This window comes from Chiloscyllium punctatum, chromosome 9, assembly GCF_047496795.1.
Source record: "Chiloscyllium punctatum isolate Juve2018m chromosome 9, sChiPun1.3, whole genome shotgun sequence".
In the NCBI taxonomy this organism is placed as follows: domain Eukaryota; kingdom Metazoa; phylum Chordata; class Chondrichthyes; order Orectolobiformes; family Hemiscylliidae; genus Chiloscyllium; species Chiloscyllium punctatum.
In genome coordinates, this window is record NC_092747.1 from 73,239,092 (window position 1) to 73,255,993 (window position 16,902).

Here is a 16,902-nt window from a genome sequence, read left to right on the forward strand (position 1 = left end):
CACACACACAGAGATATTCCTACACACACACACCCACACGCACCCCCTCACAGACTTAAGACACTCTGCACTCACTTCTCACACACACACACCCCCTCACAGACTTAAGACACTCTGCACTCACTTCTCACACACACACACGCACGCACGCACGCACACAGAGACAGACAAAGACACACATGCACACATATATTTTGTGGGATGAATTTGTACTTGCAGAGTTACATTGCACTTTGCTCAAAACTGCATACATTCATGTAGAACTCTGAGCTTAAAAACTGCATGAATTTATGTAAAACTCTGTTATCTCACTTTTTACATTAGAATCAATCTAAACATCAGGTCATAGAGAACACAAGGGGCTAACACCTTCAACATATTGTCTAGCTATCACCATTGTTAATAGCTAACCCGAGAATGCAACTTTAAAAAAAAGGGTTTTGTGATTTACACATGAACGAAGTGAAACTATCACTGTATTCTAACAGATGAAAGGCTTAACAGGCAATCAATTTTTCAGTGTATAATTTCAGTTACATCACACTGTAAATTTTTGCTATAAATTCTGTGTTAGGATTGAGCCCTCCACTATCACCTGATAAAGGAGCGTCGCTCCGAAAGCTAGTGTGCTTCCAATTAAACCTGTTGGACTATAACCTGGTGTTGTGTGATTTATAAGGTTGAACATGGATTGCAAAAAGTAATTAATGTAGCAAGCAGACACAGTATTTTAGGTGGGCGACTTCAATAATCTTCGCTAAGAGTGACTCAATACCACCATTATGGAGAATCTTGAGAAACATAACAAACAAATGGTGAGGGAACCAACAACTGGGGAAAACCTATTTGGCATGTCCTTCACCAATCCAAGACCATGAGCACCACAAAGCTCTTGAGGAAGAAACATCCTGTTCACACTGAGCAAACACGCAATTGTGTTGTATGGCGTGCCATGTGCGAGATTCAGAACAAATCTAATAGCTCAAAGCTGTACAATCCTGAGGTACGATACTTCATCAGAAGCAACAGAATTAGAGTCAACCATAATCTTTAACTATATGGCCTTGTATATACCTAACTCTAATGTCAAGCCCCAGGATCAAAACTGGTTCATTAGCATGTTGTTCAGTACACCAGCAGTAGCAGACATACTTAAGAAAAACCTGAAGTTACACAACAAGCCTTTTTACAATCAAATAACAGATACCGGATGCAATAGAGAGCAAAGTGAGCCAACAAACAACAGGTCAAACCAGAGCTCTGCATTCCTGCCAGCCATGAACATTGGTGAGCAACTAAACGACTAACTGAGGTGCAAACTCCATAATTACTTCCATCTTCAGTGATTGCCCAACACTCAACACAAAAGACAATGTTGAAGCATTTATAGCTATCCTCAACCAGCAATGCCATTTGAACATTCCATCTCAGCACCCCCCTGAGATCCCCAGCATCACCAATACCAGTTACACTGGAATTTTAGTTTTAAATTAGGCTTTTCTTGAAAATCATATGACTTCAGGAAATTGCTTGGACTCAGTTTAGGAAAGCACCACGACTGTGTTCATAACTGGGATTTAGGCAGAAGGGCAACATTCAAGACCCACTTACTTCAAAGACTGTTCATAACTTGTCTGAATAGTTTGATTAGCAATACAAATGATGCATTTATGGTTGTCTTGTTTTGATATTTTTTCAGGTCTCAGTTTGGGAAAAACATGCTTGTCGAAAGACTGTCCATCTAGACTCTCTGCTTTTCTGAAAGAGTCATGTATTACTGATTATTTGCTTGAACAGTCTGTGGGTGACTTTCAATACTGTATTTCCTCAGCAAGTTGCATCTGTCAAGACTCCAGACACAACTGCATATGTTTAATGATCTGTGTGCGCCAGAATGCCAACCACCCAAATAATTCATAACTCATTCTTCTTTTCTTTAATAGCTAATCACAATTGAAAAAAGTGGTATCTTACAATACAATGACTCTCTGTGGAAAAAAATCTGTTTATTGATTCGTCAGGGAAGGATGTGTGCATGCATACACGTGTGTTTGTACATTTATCACATTTTTAGGTTAGTTAGAGGGGTAAAAACATTTCAAATTACAAATTGTGTCAGCTAGTTTTAATCATTGTTGAATATGTGCTGATTTACATTAAATAAAACATAATAACTTGACAACTAAATTCAAGTAGAATTTGGAGCAAGCAGATTAGATACATAAAGTGCACTCCGCCCAACTTGGTTTTAAAAAGAATATTCTAAAGAATTGTTGTTTATCTTGGAAAAGCAATAATTTTTCTGTTCCACCACTTTGGATCCAAGGAAATGCATTTCTGTCATGTTTCAGAATTTGGTATATTTTAACCTGGGTAGTCAGGGATCCAGAAATCAAACCGAACAAATAACCCAGAAATTCCAATCGGGGACCTTATTTATTCAAGTCAAATGAGATTTTTAAAAAATTAACTTTGCAGGAGTTCTGCCCTTCAATTTCCTGGATAGATGCCTCCTGTTATGAAACAGCAGAAGCCAATCCAGGAGACTGCGACTGAATGGGGGTATTACTGTTTTATATGCTGATGCATTGTTTTGGAAATTTGGGGGAAAAAAAGTCAAAACAACCGCACTTTTAAAAGGGAGAGGGACAGCCAAAGGAAGCACACAGTCAGGCAGTGCAGGAGAGAGAGGAAGAGAAAGAAACACACACTGCTAACTGATACAGCAGTGAACCTGCACAGTTACTGCCTTGCTTTTGAATTCATACATCACTAAACATCGGAGTGCTTCTGAGAAAATTAACAAACAGTGAAACTCACAACTAAACTTGGAGGAACCTGTTTGGGAGAGGTCACAGCATAAGAAACAGAGAAGTGATTCTTTTTAAGTGTGGCTTTACAGGAAGTCTGCAGTACTGAGTAGCATGTGTTATTTCTTGATAATGTGTTAGATTGACTAAACTTAAAAACATAAGCCATAAGTATTAAGGTGGCCTGGAGCAGTATTCCAGAGAGGAATAAGACAGTGCCAGGGAGAGTGTGAGGAAAGAGATCAATCTGAGACTGGTACAGTTAAGAACAGAAGCAAGTCAAACAGTCAGGACAGGCAGGGACAAAGCAGAGAACAAGATAGGACTGATAAATTAAACTGCATTTATTTCAATGCAAGAGGCCTAAGAGGGAAGGCAGAGGAACTCAGGACATGGTTAGGAACATGGGACTGGGATACCATTGCAGTTACAGAAACATGGCTCAGGGATGGACAGGACTGGCAGCTTCATGTTCCAGAATACAAATGCTACAGGAAGGACAAAAAGTGAGGCAAGACAGGAGGGGGAGTGGCCTTTTTGGTAAGGGATAGCATTACAACTGTACTGAGGGAGGATATTCCTGGAAATACATCCTGGTAAGTTATTTGGGTTGAACTGAGAAATAAAAAAAGGATGATCACCTTATTGGGATTATATTATAGACCCCCTAATAGTAAGAAGGAAATGGAGAAACAAATTTGTAAGGAGATCTCAGTTATCTGTAATTATAATAGTGTGACTATGGTAGAAGATTTTAACTTTCCAAACACAGACTGGTACTGCCATAGTGTTAAGGACTTAGATGGAGAGGAATTTGTTAGTGTGTACAAAAACTAAAATTCTCATTCAGTTTGTGGATGCACCTACTAGAGAAAACTTGATCTACTCTTCGGAAAGAAGGTAGGGCAGGTGACTGAGGTATCAGTGGGGGAGCACTTTGGGACCAGCGACCATAATTCGATTAGTTTTAAATTAGTGATGGAAAAGAATAGACCAGATCTAAAAATTGAAGCTCTAAATTGGAGGAACGCCAATTTTAATGGTATTAGGCAAGAAGTTTCAAAAACTGATTGGGCCAGATGTTCGCAGGTAAAGGGACGGCTGGGAAATGGGAAGAGAGTCTAGAGACAGTAGGGTGAAAGGAAAGGCTAGTAGGTTTAGCGAATGCTGGATGCCTAAAGAAATTGAAGGTTTGGTTAAGAGAAAGAGAAGGAAGCATATGTCAGGTATAGACAAGACAGATCGAGTGAATTCTTAGAAGAGTACAAAGGCAGTAGGAGTATACTTAAGATGGAAATCAGGAAGGCAAAAAGGGGACATGAGATAGCTTTGGCAAATAAGAGTTAAGGAGAATCCAATGGGTTTTTACAAATACATTAAGGACAAAAATGGGTAACTAGGGAGAGAATAGGGGCCCGTTAAAGATCAGCAAGGCAGCCTTTGTGTGGAGCCACAGGAGATGGGGAGAGATACTAAACAGGTATTTGGCATTAGTTTTTACTATGGAGAAAGACATGGAAGATATAGAACATAGGGAAATTGATGGTGACATCTTGAAAAATGTCAAATTACAGAGGAGGAAGTGAAACTCTTGAAACTCATAAAAGTGGATAAATCCTCAGGACCTGATCAGGTGTACCCTAGAACTTTGTGGGAAGCTCGGGAAGTGATTGCTGGGTCCCTTGCTGAGATATTTGTATCATCGATAGTCAGAGGTGAGGTGCTGGAAGACTGGAGACCGGCTAATATGGTGCCACTGTTTAAGAGGTGTGGTAAGGACAAGCCAGGGAACTATAGACCAGTGTGCCTGACGTTGGTAGTGGGCAAGTTATTGGAGGAAGTCCTGAGGGACAGATGTACATGTATTTGGAAAGGCAAGAATTGATTAGGGACAGTCAACATGGCTTTGTGCGTGGGAAATCATGTCTCACAAACTCTACTTAGTTTTTTGAAGAAGTAACAAAGAGGATTGATGATGGCAGAGTGACGGACGTGATCTGTTTGTATTTTAGTGAAGCGTTCGACAAAGCTCCCCAGTTTTTCAGACTGGAGGCCTATGACCAGTGGAGTGCCACAAGGATTGATGCTGGGTCCATTACTTTTCATCATTTATATAAGTGATTTAGATGTAAGCATAAGAGATACAGTTAGTAGACTTGCAGATGATTCCACAATCGGAGGTGTGGTGGACAGCAAAGAAGGTTACCTCAGATTACAACAGGATCTTAATAAGTTGGGCCAATGGGCTGAAATGACAGATGGAGTTTAATTTAGGTGCGAGGTGCTGCATTTTGGGAAAGCAAATCTTAGCAGGACTTATGCACTTCATGGTAGGGTCCTAGGGAGTGTTGCTGAATGAAGAGACTTGGAGTGCAGGTTCATAGCTCCTTGAAAGTAGAGTCGCAGATAGATAGTCACAGACAGGAGTTAGGAGGTCATATTGCGACTGTACAGGACATTGGTGAGGCCACTTTTGGAATATTGACCTAAGGGGCAACTTTTTCACGCAGATATTTGTGTATGGAATGAGCTGCCAAAAGACGTGGTGGAGGCTAATACAGTTGCAACATTTTAAAGGCATCTTGATAGGTATATGAAAAGGAAGGATGTAGAGGGATATGGGCCGGGTGCTGGCAGGTGAGATTAGATTGGGTTGGGGATCTGGTCAGCAAGGACAAGTTGGACCGAAGAGTCTATTTCCGTGCTGTACATCTCTATGACTCTATGATTAATAGAATGAGTGGTTGAACTCAGCAGAAAAATGACAAGGCAGGGGGTGTTGGGAGTTCAGCTGAATAGTTACCCAGGAATTAAAGTAGACTTTAATCTTCAAACTTTTCCTGAGCAACGATAAGCTGAAGTGATTTAGAACTCTCTAAAATCTGACTCAATGGGACTTTTGTAGAAGATTCCAGGCAGAGGTTAATTGTCATAAAGGAACTTTCAAATTCTCAGAAAATCCCCATCGAATCCCCATGGTAGGCTTATGTGGAAAGTCCCCATGGTAGGCTTATGCGGAAAGTCAGGAGGCATGGGATAGTGGGAAGTTTGGCCAGTTGGATAGAGAACTGGCTAACCAGTCGAAGTCAGAGAATGGTAGTAGATGGTAAATATTCAGCCTGGAGCCCAGTTACAAGTGGAGTTCCGCAGGGATCAGTTCTGGGTCCTCTGCTGTTTGTAATTTTTATTAATTACTTGGAAGAGGGAGTCGAAGGGTGGGTCAGTAAATTTGCAGACAATATGAAGATTGGTGAAGTTGTGGATAGTGAGGAGGGCTGTTGTTGGCTGCAAAGGGACTTAGATATGATGCAGAGCTGGGCTGAGGAGTGGCAGATGGAGTTCAACCCTGTCAAGTGTGAGGTTGTCCATTTTGGAAGGACAAATAAGAATGCGGAATACAGGGTTAACGGTATGGTTCTTAGTAAGGTGGAGGAGCAGAGGGATCTTGGGGTCTATTTTCATAGATCTTTGAAAGTTGCCACTCAGATGGATAGAGTTTGTAAGAAGACCTATGGTGTATTAGCGTTCATTAGCAGATGGATTGAATTCAAGAGTCATGAGGTGATGTTGCATCTGTATAGGACCTTGGTAAGGCCACATTTGGAGTACTGTGTGCAGTTCTGGTCGCCTTATTTTAGGAAAGATGTGGTAGCTTTGGAGAGGGTGCAGAGGAAATTTACCAGGATGTTGCCTGGAATGGAGAATAGGTCGTATGAGGTTAGGTTGAGAGTGCTAGGCCTTTTCTCGTTGGAACGGAGAAGGATGAGGGGTGACTTGATAGAGGTTTATAAGATGATCAGGGGAATAGATAGAATAGACAGTCAGAGACTTTTTCCCCGGGTACAACAGAGTGTTACAAGGGGACATAAATTTAAGGTGAAGGGTAGAAGGTATAGGGGGGATGTCAGGGGCAGGTTCTTTACCCAGAGAGTGGTGGGGGCATGGAATGCGCTGCCTGAGGGAGTGGTAGAGTCAGAATCATTGGTGACCTTTAAGCGGCAATTGGATAGGTACATGGATAGGTGCTTAAGCTAGGACAAACGTTCGGCACAACATCGTGGGCCGAAGGGCCTGTTCTGTGCTGTATTGTTCTATGAATCAGCTGCACCAGTATTTTAGCATAGCCCCTATGCAAACAAAGTTCCACCATTCATAATGAACATATCAACACATTGGATATAAAAAAAACTGTGAACACTGCTCAAAATAGAGACATGTTGCCAAAAGTTTTGTGCTGTACTTACCAACACAAACTCATGTATATCCAATTTCAAGCAATCACAACTACTTAAATTAACAGGTTGCTAAGTTGACTCTGAGGTTGAGGAGTCACCACAGAGAAAATAATCACTTTCTAAGCTGTGTGGTAAATCACTTTTCTTTTAAAGGCAGGTCTGCATATGAATATTTGTCACAAGCATAAATGAGCCATGTCACAAGTTTGACTGTTTCCCTTAAATTGATTGTTAGTGTAGCTATGGCTAAACTTGGGATTATTTACCCAAGTGCTGCCCAGAGAACCACGTTAACAGCAAAACTTTGTTCCAGGATGTGCATGCATGAGCTGATTTAGTACAGTTTGTGCTCTACCTCTTATAGACAATCAAAGGAACAAGAATTTTAATCTGATCAGCCAACTGTAGGATATATTACCTACATACTTGTTATCATAACACAAATTCTGACACAACACTACTCAATTTTTGGGAAAGCAAAACATTTGTAGTGACTGAAAGTGGCATCTTGGTTAACAGAAAATTCCAACTGCGCAGCCACTGTGTAAAAGTAACAGTGAACATCAGTGGTAGTCTATCCCCAGTGCGTGCTTCCAAATATCTTTACTTCCAAGTACAAATCTTTGCAAGACCTTCTGCCACCTGTACACGTGTGTTCTTCAAAGTCTGGAATACTTTATGTCCTCGACACGGTTCTCCACAATATCATTGTGTGTGAACTTTTGAGTTATGTTCTTATACATTTTCTTCTAATGATCAAGTGTTTAAAAATATTTGAAAAAGCTGATTATACAGACTAGCTTTGAAAATTATTTTTGTCATACAATGGGCATTAAAAAAAATCTTACCATATGTGTTGTGGAAGGTTTAATGTGATACTGCCCTGAACACGATCACCAAAGTGCAGATACCCAAGAGTAGCCAATGAAACATACAAAGCTGTGACGATGCCCATTCCAATGTTTAGTGCTCGTGGAAAACGTTTTCTTTGCTTCATTTTATTTTCTAAAGGAAGAACCTGAAAAAAATACAAGAGTTTAAAAAAAATTAAATGGAACTAAAAGCTGGAGCTATTAACAAATAGACAACATGTACAAGTGTTAAAAATCTAACAAATTGTAAAATGCTGTTAAAAATATTGATTTTGTGATGCATTATCAAACAAATTTGTGAACAGCACTTATAGAGAAATATGGGTCAAAACGTGTGGCGCTAGACAAGCACAGCAGGTCAGGCATCTGAGGAGCCAAGGAGTCGACGTTTCAGGCATAAGCACTTCATCAGGAATTCACTCTGATCTCCAGCATCTGCAGTCCTCACTTTCTCCCACTTATAGAGAAACAATAAGAATTCATTTGTTATACTGCATTCACTATACTCAGCAATCTGCAGAGCAGAAACCAGAAGCAAATCAGGTTGTGCATATTGCCAAATATCTCCACACTGATTGTAAACATGGCTGATCACTCAGTTCCAGTAAACCTGAAATGAACCTTGTTGTTGTTAGGTACTCTGCAAATCTAGACTGCCACCAATAATCTTTATATCTTAACCAATCTTCACAAGAATCAATCATATAAGGTGTCAGTGTTTCCTTCAAGGGCAGGATGGGAGTTGTATGGCACTTGGGCCAGGGTCTCCCTGTTCAAATACAATCTGGAGTGAAGGTCTCCACACTTTGGAGAAGCCCATCTTTCTTCTCATAGTCCTGAAGCATGCTTTACTTCAACAGATTACATGGTTCAAATTCTATCTGCTTCATTCACTACTTCTCCAGCTATTCACACAGTGTCGCTTGTACGCATCTTAAATGTGTCTTTTTTTAAAACTCATTGCTCCACCTTGGGGTGATTTGAACCATCTTCCAGTTTGCACTCGCATTTATACCCATCCTGTGCACAAAAAAGCAGTACAAATTCAACCTGACCAAAAACCTCATCAATCTACTGTTCATCAGACTGATAAGAGGCTGCTGATAGTGCTACCAAGCAGCAAAGCAAACCAACACATTCCTTTAATATGTCTTATTAAAGGAATAACCTGCTCACTGATACTCAGTTTGTTATCCACCATGGCTACACAAATGAAAGTTACATTCTTACATTTTCCAAGCATTGCATCATGCAACCTGCATTTAAACTCGACTCAGTTGAAATTGGGAGAGAACCTCCCACTATTTGGAGTCATACTAAGCACAAAGGACCGTTATGATTGCTACAGGTCAATCAGTTCAGCTCCACAACATCACGAAAGAATATGTTCCTCTGGGCTGAGTCCTCAATCCAAGCACCTTCATCTGCTTCATCAATGACCTTCCATCCACCATGAGGTCAGAGGTCAGATGTTCACTAATCACTGCAAAATGTTCAGCACCATTTGTGGCTGATCAAATATCAAAGCAGCTCCAGTCCTTATGCAACAAAATCTGAAAATATCTAGGTTTGAGGTGGAAAGTACCAAGTAACATTTGCATTACGTTAAGTGCCAGGCAACGACTATCTCCAACAAAGGGAATAAACCCATTACTAGTTGACATTTTAATATAATTACCATTGCTGAATCTCTCACAATCAACATCCTGACAAATATAAGATGCATGCAGAGAGCTTCAGTGTAAAGCAAAGGTAAGTATACAGGCCTGAAGGAGTTGGCCCAAGTGGATTGGGCAAAAATATGAAAGGGCAAGACAGTTGAAGAACAGTGGCCAACGGTTAGGGAAATACAAAATACTTCCTAATTAAAGTACATTTCTCAAAGGAAGAGGAAATGTAAAAATGTGAAAATTCATCACATAACAAAGGCAAAAACTAGGACATATCATATTGCATAAGTTAGTGACACTCTGAGAATTGGGAGAAATTTAAACATCAAAGAGTTACTGAAAACAAAATCAAAAAGAGCTATGATCAACTATAAAAGTAAACTACCAGACAACAGTAAATGTTGGCCTTTTAGAGAACGAAATCAGGAAACTCAAATAGCAGAGGCACTAAACTAATATTTTGTCCTTGTATTCACAGTGGAAGGTAATTTCTTCCCAAAAACTGCATTCACTACAGAGGAGCTTGGTAAAATTCATATAACTCGGGAGAAGTTATTAAATAAACTAATGGGATTAAAGGCAGATAAGTCCCTGGGGCCAGATGGCCTGCACCCTAGGGTACTAAAGGAAATAGCAGCAAAGAAACTGGATATATTAGTTACAATTTTTAACAGTTCCCTGGGTTCTGGAAAGGTACCAGCAAATTGGAAACATGCTAATATGACACCCTTATTCAAAGAAGGAGATAGGCAAAAAAGTGGGAAATTAAATACCAGTTAGCTTGACCACTGATATCAAACATAAAGGAGGAGATAACTGAACACTGAGGCAACAAAGATCAAATCACCAGTGTCAGCACAGTTTCATGAAAGGCAAGTCGTGCTTAACAAATTTGCTACAGTTCTTTGAGGATGTAACCAATAAGATAAATAATGGGGATCCAGTAGATATCATATATCTCTGCGTCCAGAAGGCATTTTGCAATGTACCGCATAAAATATTGATCCAGAAGGATAGATCCCAGTGGGCTAAGGGTAGAGTATTGGTTTGGATAGAGAATTGGCTGCCTGATAGAAAACAGAGGGTTGGGAAAAATGGGTCCTCCTTTTGGATGGCAAACTGTGACTAGTAGAGTGTGCTGAGTTCTGTTCTCAGAGCTCAACTGCTTACCAACCATATAAATGATCTGCAAGCAGAGACAGACTGTAACCTAGCAAAGTTTGTGGATAATACTAAAATAGGTGAGAAAGCAGGCTGCGATGAGGAGATTAAAAGTTTGCAAATGGATATTGATAGGCTAGGACAATGGGACATAGTCTGGCAGATGGAGATTAATGTGGATAAGTGCGAGGATGTCCAGTTTGGCTGGAAAAACAAAAAGGCAAATTATTATTTAAATGGAAAGCACATTCAAAGTGCATCAGTGCCGAGCAATCTGGGTGTCCTTGTACATGATATGCTGAAAGTGGGTATGCAGGTGCAGCAAATAATAAGAAAGGCAAATAAAATCCTGGCATTTATTGCAAAACAGTAAAAAAGTATTGTTACAATTATATAAGTTGTTGGTAAGACCATATCTGGAATATGGTGTCTGGTTCAAACTTCCTAACTTGAGGAAGGACGTGGTGACACTGAAGACAGTTCAGATGATGATTCCAGAATATAAGGACGGTCATACGAGGAACAGTTGAATAGCTTGGGCTTATACCCACTGAAGTTCAGAAGAACGAGGGTGGAATCTGATTGAGGTATATCAAATGTTAAAGAGGATTATAAGGTGAACGTGAAATACATATTCCCCCTTGCGGGACTGTCTTGAACAAGAGGAATGAGATGAGGAGAAGCTACTGCTCTTAGAGGGTTGTGAATCTGTGGAACTCACTGCCCCAGATTACAGTGCAGGAAGAACCAAATCAACAGATTCAAGAGAGAGAGAAAGAGAGAGAGAGATAGGTTTCTGATGAAAAGCAGGATAAAGGGCTTTAGGATAAAGCAGGAAACAGGCAGAAAAGTGGAGTTGAGACCATGATAAGATCAGCCATGGTCATGTTAAATGACGGAGCAGGCTCAAAGGGTTGAATTGCCTATTCCCACTCCTAATTCCTATGTACCATTGACCAAATATTGAACTGGATTCCATTGAAGCTTGTGGATAAAGAGCATAATTATTTTACATTGAGCAACTCATCTCCTGCCTCCCCAGTGAATGCTAATGGCTATATGCATCACCTACAAGATGCACTGCAGCAACTCTGCCTCCTAAAAGACCAGGGGCAGCAAATGTATGGAAACATCGTCATCTGCAAGTTCCCTTCTAAGTGACATATCACCCGGACTTGGAACTATACTAGGGCGACCTTATCGAGGTATATAAAATCATGAGGGGTATTGCATAGAGGAAATTGCCAAGATCTGCATTTTGGGAAAGCAAATCTTAGCAGGAATTATACATTTAATGGTAAGGTCCTAGGGAGTGTTAGCTCCTTCAAAGTGAAGTCATAGGTAGATGGGATAGAGAAGAAGGTATGCTTTCTTTTATTGGTCAGAGTATTGAGTACAGGAGTTGGGAGGTCATGTTGCGGCTGTACAGGACATTGGTTAGGCCACTGTTGGAATATTGTGTGCAATTCTGGTCTCCTTCCTATTGGAAAGATGTTGAGAAACCTGAAAGGATTCAGAAAAGATTTATTAGGATGCTGCCAGGGTTGGAGGATTTGAGCTATCGGGAGAGGCTGAACAGGCTGGGGCTGTTTTCCCTGGAACATCGGAGGCTAGAGGTTTACAAAATTATGAGAGGCATGGATAGGGTAAATAGGCAAAGTCTTTTCCCTGGGGTCAGAGAGTCCAGAACTAGAAGACATAGGTTTAGGGTGAGAGGGGAAAGATATAAAAGAGACCTAAGGGGCAACTGTTTCACGTAGAGGGTGGTACGTGTATGGAATGAGCTGCCAGGGGAAGTGGTGGAGGCTGGTACAATTGCAACATTTAAGAGGCATTTGGATGGGTATATGAATAGGAAGGGTGTGGAGGGATATGGGCTGGGTGCTGGCAGGTGGGACTAGATTGGATTGGGATATCTGGTCGGCATGGACGGGTTGGACCGAAGGGTCTGTTTCCATGCTGTACATCTCTATGACTATTGATCTCCTGGAGGCCGACGTACCCCTCGTTGCATTAGAGCCAGTCTCAATACCATAACCTTGGCTGTTCGTGCTACGTTCCCCTGAGAATCCATCACCCCCTACATTTTCCAGAACAGCATACTTGTTTGAAATGGGTATAGCCACAGAACACACCTGCACTAGATGCCTACCTCTCTTATCTTTCCTGGAGATAACCCATCTATGTGACTGTATCTGAGACGTTCCCCCCTTCCTATAACTGCCATCCATCACATACTGCTGCTGTTGCAAATTCCTCATTGCTTCTAACTGTCTCTCCAACCAATCCATTCGATCTGATAAGATTTGCAACTGACAGCAATTATTGCAGATATAATCTTCAGTAATCCTAAACTCCCACATCTGACAAGAAGCATATATCGCTCTACTAAATGCCATTTTTGTTCCTTCACAATCTACAGACCCAGAAAATACCACCATCTTATTCCTCTACAAAACACTGCCCCAGGTTAGATTAATAGTTACGGCTTATATTTTAAGTTTAATCAAGAGACATATCTCAAAAAACATATAATCAAGAAAAAACCCACTCTACTCTCTATTGCAGATTTTCTTCAGGCCACTTAAAACAATTAATTTATCTGATTCTGGGCTGTGAACTTCGCCCAAACAGTTCCTCCAAGATCAGTTGTGAATTTCACTGCTTGTTAATTTTCCTAGATGCACTCTGATGTCCAGCGATACATGAATTCAAACAGCAAAAGCAGTAACTGTGTAGGTTCACTGCTGTGCCAGTTTCTTTCTCTCTCTCCTGCACTGACCTCACCATGTGCTTCCTTTGTCTGTGCTTCTCCCTTTTAAAACTGCTGTTGTTTTGACTTTTTTTTCCCAAAGTTCCAAAACAATGCAACAGCATATAAAACAGTAATTGCTGCTCCTGGAATTCAAGGAAATCACCTCCAGCGCCTAAAATACCTCAAAAAAGGAGCAGCTGTTACAGCCATAAATTTTTCCCGTCTTTTTTTCTGTGAACTAAACACATTTTTCCTATGAACTAAACACATTGATCAAGACTTTTGATCCAGTCCTTCAAAGTATCCTAGGCACACCCAACCTGAGTAATTCTTGTGTAGGGGACTTCTACTGCCTTCCAAAGATACACAAAGACAACTTACACCAGGACGTCCCTTCATAATAGACAATGGAACCCTTTGTGAGAACGTCTCTGGCTATGTTGAGTGCATCTTGAAACCAAGTGTACAGGGGACCTCCAGCTTCTGTCGTGACACTACAGATTTCCTACAGAAATTCAGCACCCACAGACCAGTTGAACCAGGAACATTCCTCATCACAATGGACGTTTCAGCACTCTACATCAGCATCCCCCACAATGATAGCATCGCTGCAACAGCCTGAGTACTCAACACCAACAACTGTCAGTCTCCAGGCACCATCCCACAACTCCTCCACTTCATCCTCAACCACAAGGCCTTCACATTCGACAACCAGTTCTTTATCCAGCCACACAGGACAGCCACGGGGATCAAATTTGCACCTCAATATCCCAACATTTTCATGCACAGGTTCAAACAAGACTTCTTTGCTGCACAGGACCTCCGACCAACAGTATACACCAGATGACATTTTCTTCCTCTGCACCCATGGCGAAGAGTCACTGACACAAGTTCACAGTGATATCCACAACTTTCATCCACCAAACTTACCATGGACTACTCTTTAGAATCAGTCTCATTCTTGGACACATGCATCTCCATCAAGAGCAGACATCTTAATACCTCATTCTACCGCATACCCACCAATAATCTCATGATGGTGCACTTCTCTAGTTTCCACACTTTAAAACAGCCATCCCCAATGGACAAGCCATATGCATGGGATCTGTTTATATGAGGAGAAATGCGACAAACACCTAAAGGTCCTGAAGGACCCCTCTTTAGAATGGGTTACGATGCTCAACTCATCGACTGCAGCGAGAAACCAAAATGACCTCCTCAGGAGACTGACACAAGATACATAAGAACATAAGAACTAAGTCCGCTCCACTATTCAAAAAGATTATGGCTGATCTTTTTGTGGCTTCAGTTGCATTTACCTGCCCTCTCACCATACCGCTTAATTCCTTTACCGTTCAAAACAATTATCTGTCTTAGCTTTAAAAACATTTACTGAGGAAACCTTACCTACTTCACTGGGCAAGGAAAATCACAGATTCACAACCCTCTTGACAATGATTTTCCTTCTCAATTCAGTCCTAAAGCTGCGCCCCCTAATTTTGAGGCTTTGCCCTCTTGTCCTAGTTTAACCTGCCAATGGAAACATCCTCTCTACTTCTATCTTATCTAGTCCCTTCCTAATTTTATGTGTTTCTATTAGATCCCCCGTCATTCTTCTAAATTCCAATGAATACAATCCCAGTCTACTCAGTCTCTTCTCATAAGCCAACCCCCTGAACTCTGAAATCAATCTAGTGAACCTACTTTGCATCCCCTCTCGTGCTGATACATTGTTTCTCAAGTAAGGGGAACAAAACTGCACACTGTACTCTAGGTGGGGCCTCACTAGCAAACCATACAACCAATAGGGGACACTTTGTTGTCCAGTAGTTCCCTGGAGCAGAGAAATTACAACATGTTCTTTGCAGCATGCAACACATTATCGATGAGGATGAGCATCTCGCCAAGATCTTCCCTACGCCTCCACTTCTCGCCTTTAAACAACTGCCAAACCTTAAACAGATCATTGTTCTCAGCAAACTACCCAGCCCTCAGGACATCAACCACAACACCATACAACGTTGTCATGGCAACCACTGCAAGACCTATCAGAGTGCCAACATGGACACTACTGTTACACCTGGGGACAGCACCCACCATGTGCACAACAGGTACTCGTGACTTGGCCAACATTGTCTGTCTCATCAGCTGCAGGCAAGGATGCCCCAAGGCATGTTACATTTGTGAAACCAAGCTGACTCTATGGCAATGACCTCATTTTTGAATTCTCTATCAGAAGTCTGTGAAATCTCACCTTTTCAGTATACCTAAGGTAGAGATCAATAAATTTCTGATTGCCACTGGCACATGGAGTTCTACGAGAAGAGTGTGGATAAAGGCATTCCAAAAAGTCAAAACAATCAAGGCAAAAGGAGGAAAGGAAATAAATACAAAAGCAAACAAACAAACACGATCTCTAGAGAAAAAAAGTGCTTGAGAAGGTAATAGATTCTTTGGTCCAACTTGTCTATGCTGACCAGATATCTTAAATAAATCTAGTCCCATTTGCCAGCAGTTGGTCCACATCCCAATAAACTCTTCCTATTCATATACCCATCCAGGTGTCCTTCATATGTGTAATTGCACCAGCTTCCACCACTTCCTCTGGCAGAGCGAATGCTAATGTTCAGAGATACTTGAAAACAGACAACAGCCGCGCAGGTTACTGCAGGCTCGGACAGCAGCCTAAGTTTCTTTCTCTATTTGAGTCACTGCCTTTTGTCTGGCTTCCTCCTCTTTAAAGTATCACTGTTTTGATATTTTTCTCCCAAAGGTCCAAAACAATGCAACAGCTTATAAAAAAGTCATTACTGCTCCTAGAATTCAAGGAAATCAGCTCCAACACTGAAAATATCTCAAAAAAGCAGCTTCTCTTACAGCCACAACTTTTTTCTTGTCCTCCATCTTGGATTACCCAGAATTTTTTTTAATCACTATGAAAGTTGATAAATCCCTGGAACCCAATGTTGAAGGTGGTGGTGCAAGAGATAGTCGACACTAGTGATTATGCTCTAAACACTAAGATTCTGGAGAGCTTCCTGTGCATTAGAATATAGCTAATGTCATCCCACTACATAAGAAGAAACCAAAACAGAAGGTAGGAAAGCCGTTATTATTAAATCAGTCATAAGAAAACTGCTATAATTATAAAGAACTGGATAAATAGACACCTGCTGATAATGATCTAATTTGGCACTGTCAGTATGCATTTCCAAATGGGAAATAGTGTTGGATTAACTTGCAGCTTTTTGAAGATGTTACAAACAAAATGGATTAAGGAATCCCAAAAGACAGAGTATACTTCGATCCCATGGGAGGCAATGAATGCCTTCGATCACAATGAGAAGATTAATGAAAGTAGGTACAAAGTGCAAAGTTGAATGATCAGCCATGATCATA

At 41.0% G+C, this 16,902-nt stretch overlaps 1 protein-coding gene across 6 annotated transcripts in view; it reads right to left on the minus strand.

The window, feature by feature from the left end:
- The window catches only part of slc36a4 (solute carrier family 36 member 4), a 243,042-nt gene that overhangs the window by 91,436 nt on the left and 134,704 nt on the right, over positions 1 to 16,902 (minus strand). For all 6 annotated transcript variants that reach the window (XR_011961540.1, XM_072577808.1, XM_072577807.1 and 3 more), the window contains one exon: positions 7,894 to 8,063. Coding sequence is in view for 5 of the 6 variants with exons in the window: in XM_072577808.1 (XP_072433909.1) it covers positions 7,894 to 8,063 (170 nt within the window). In the remaining variant the exon portion in view is untranslated. The remainder of the gene's footprint in view (positions 1 to 7,893; positions 8,064 to 16,902) is intronic.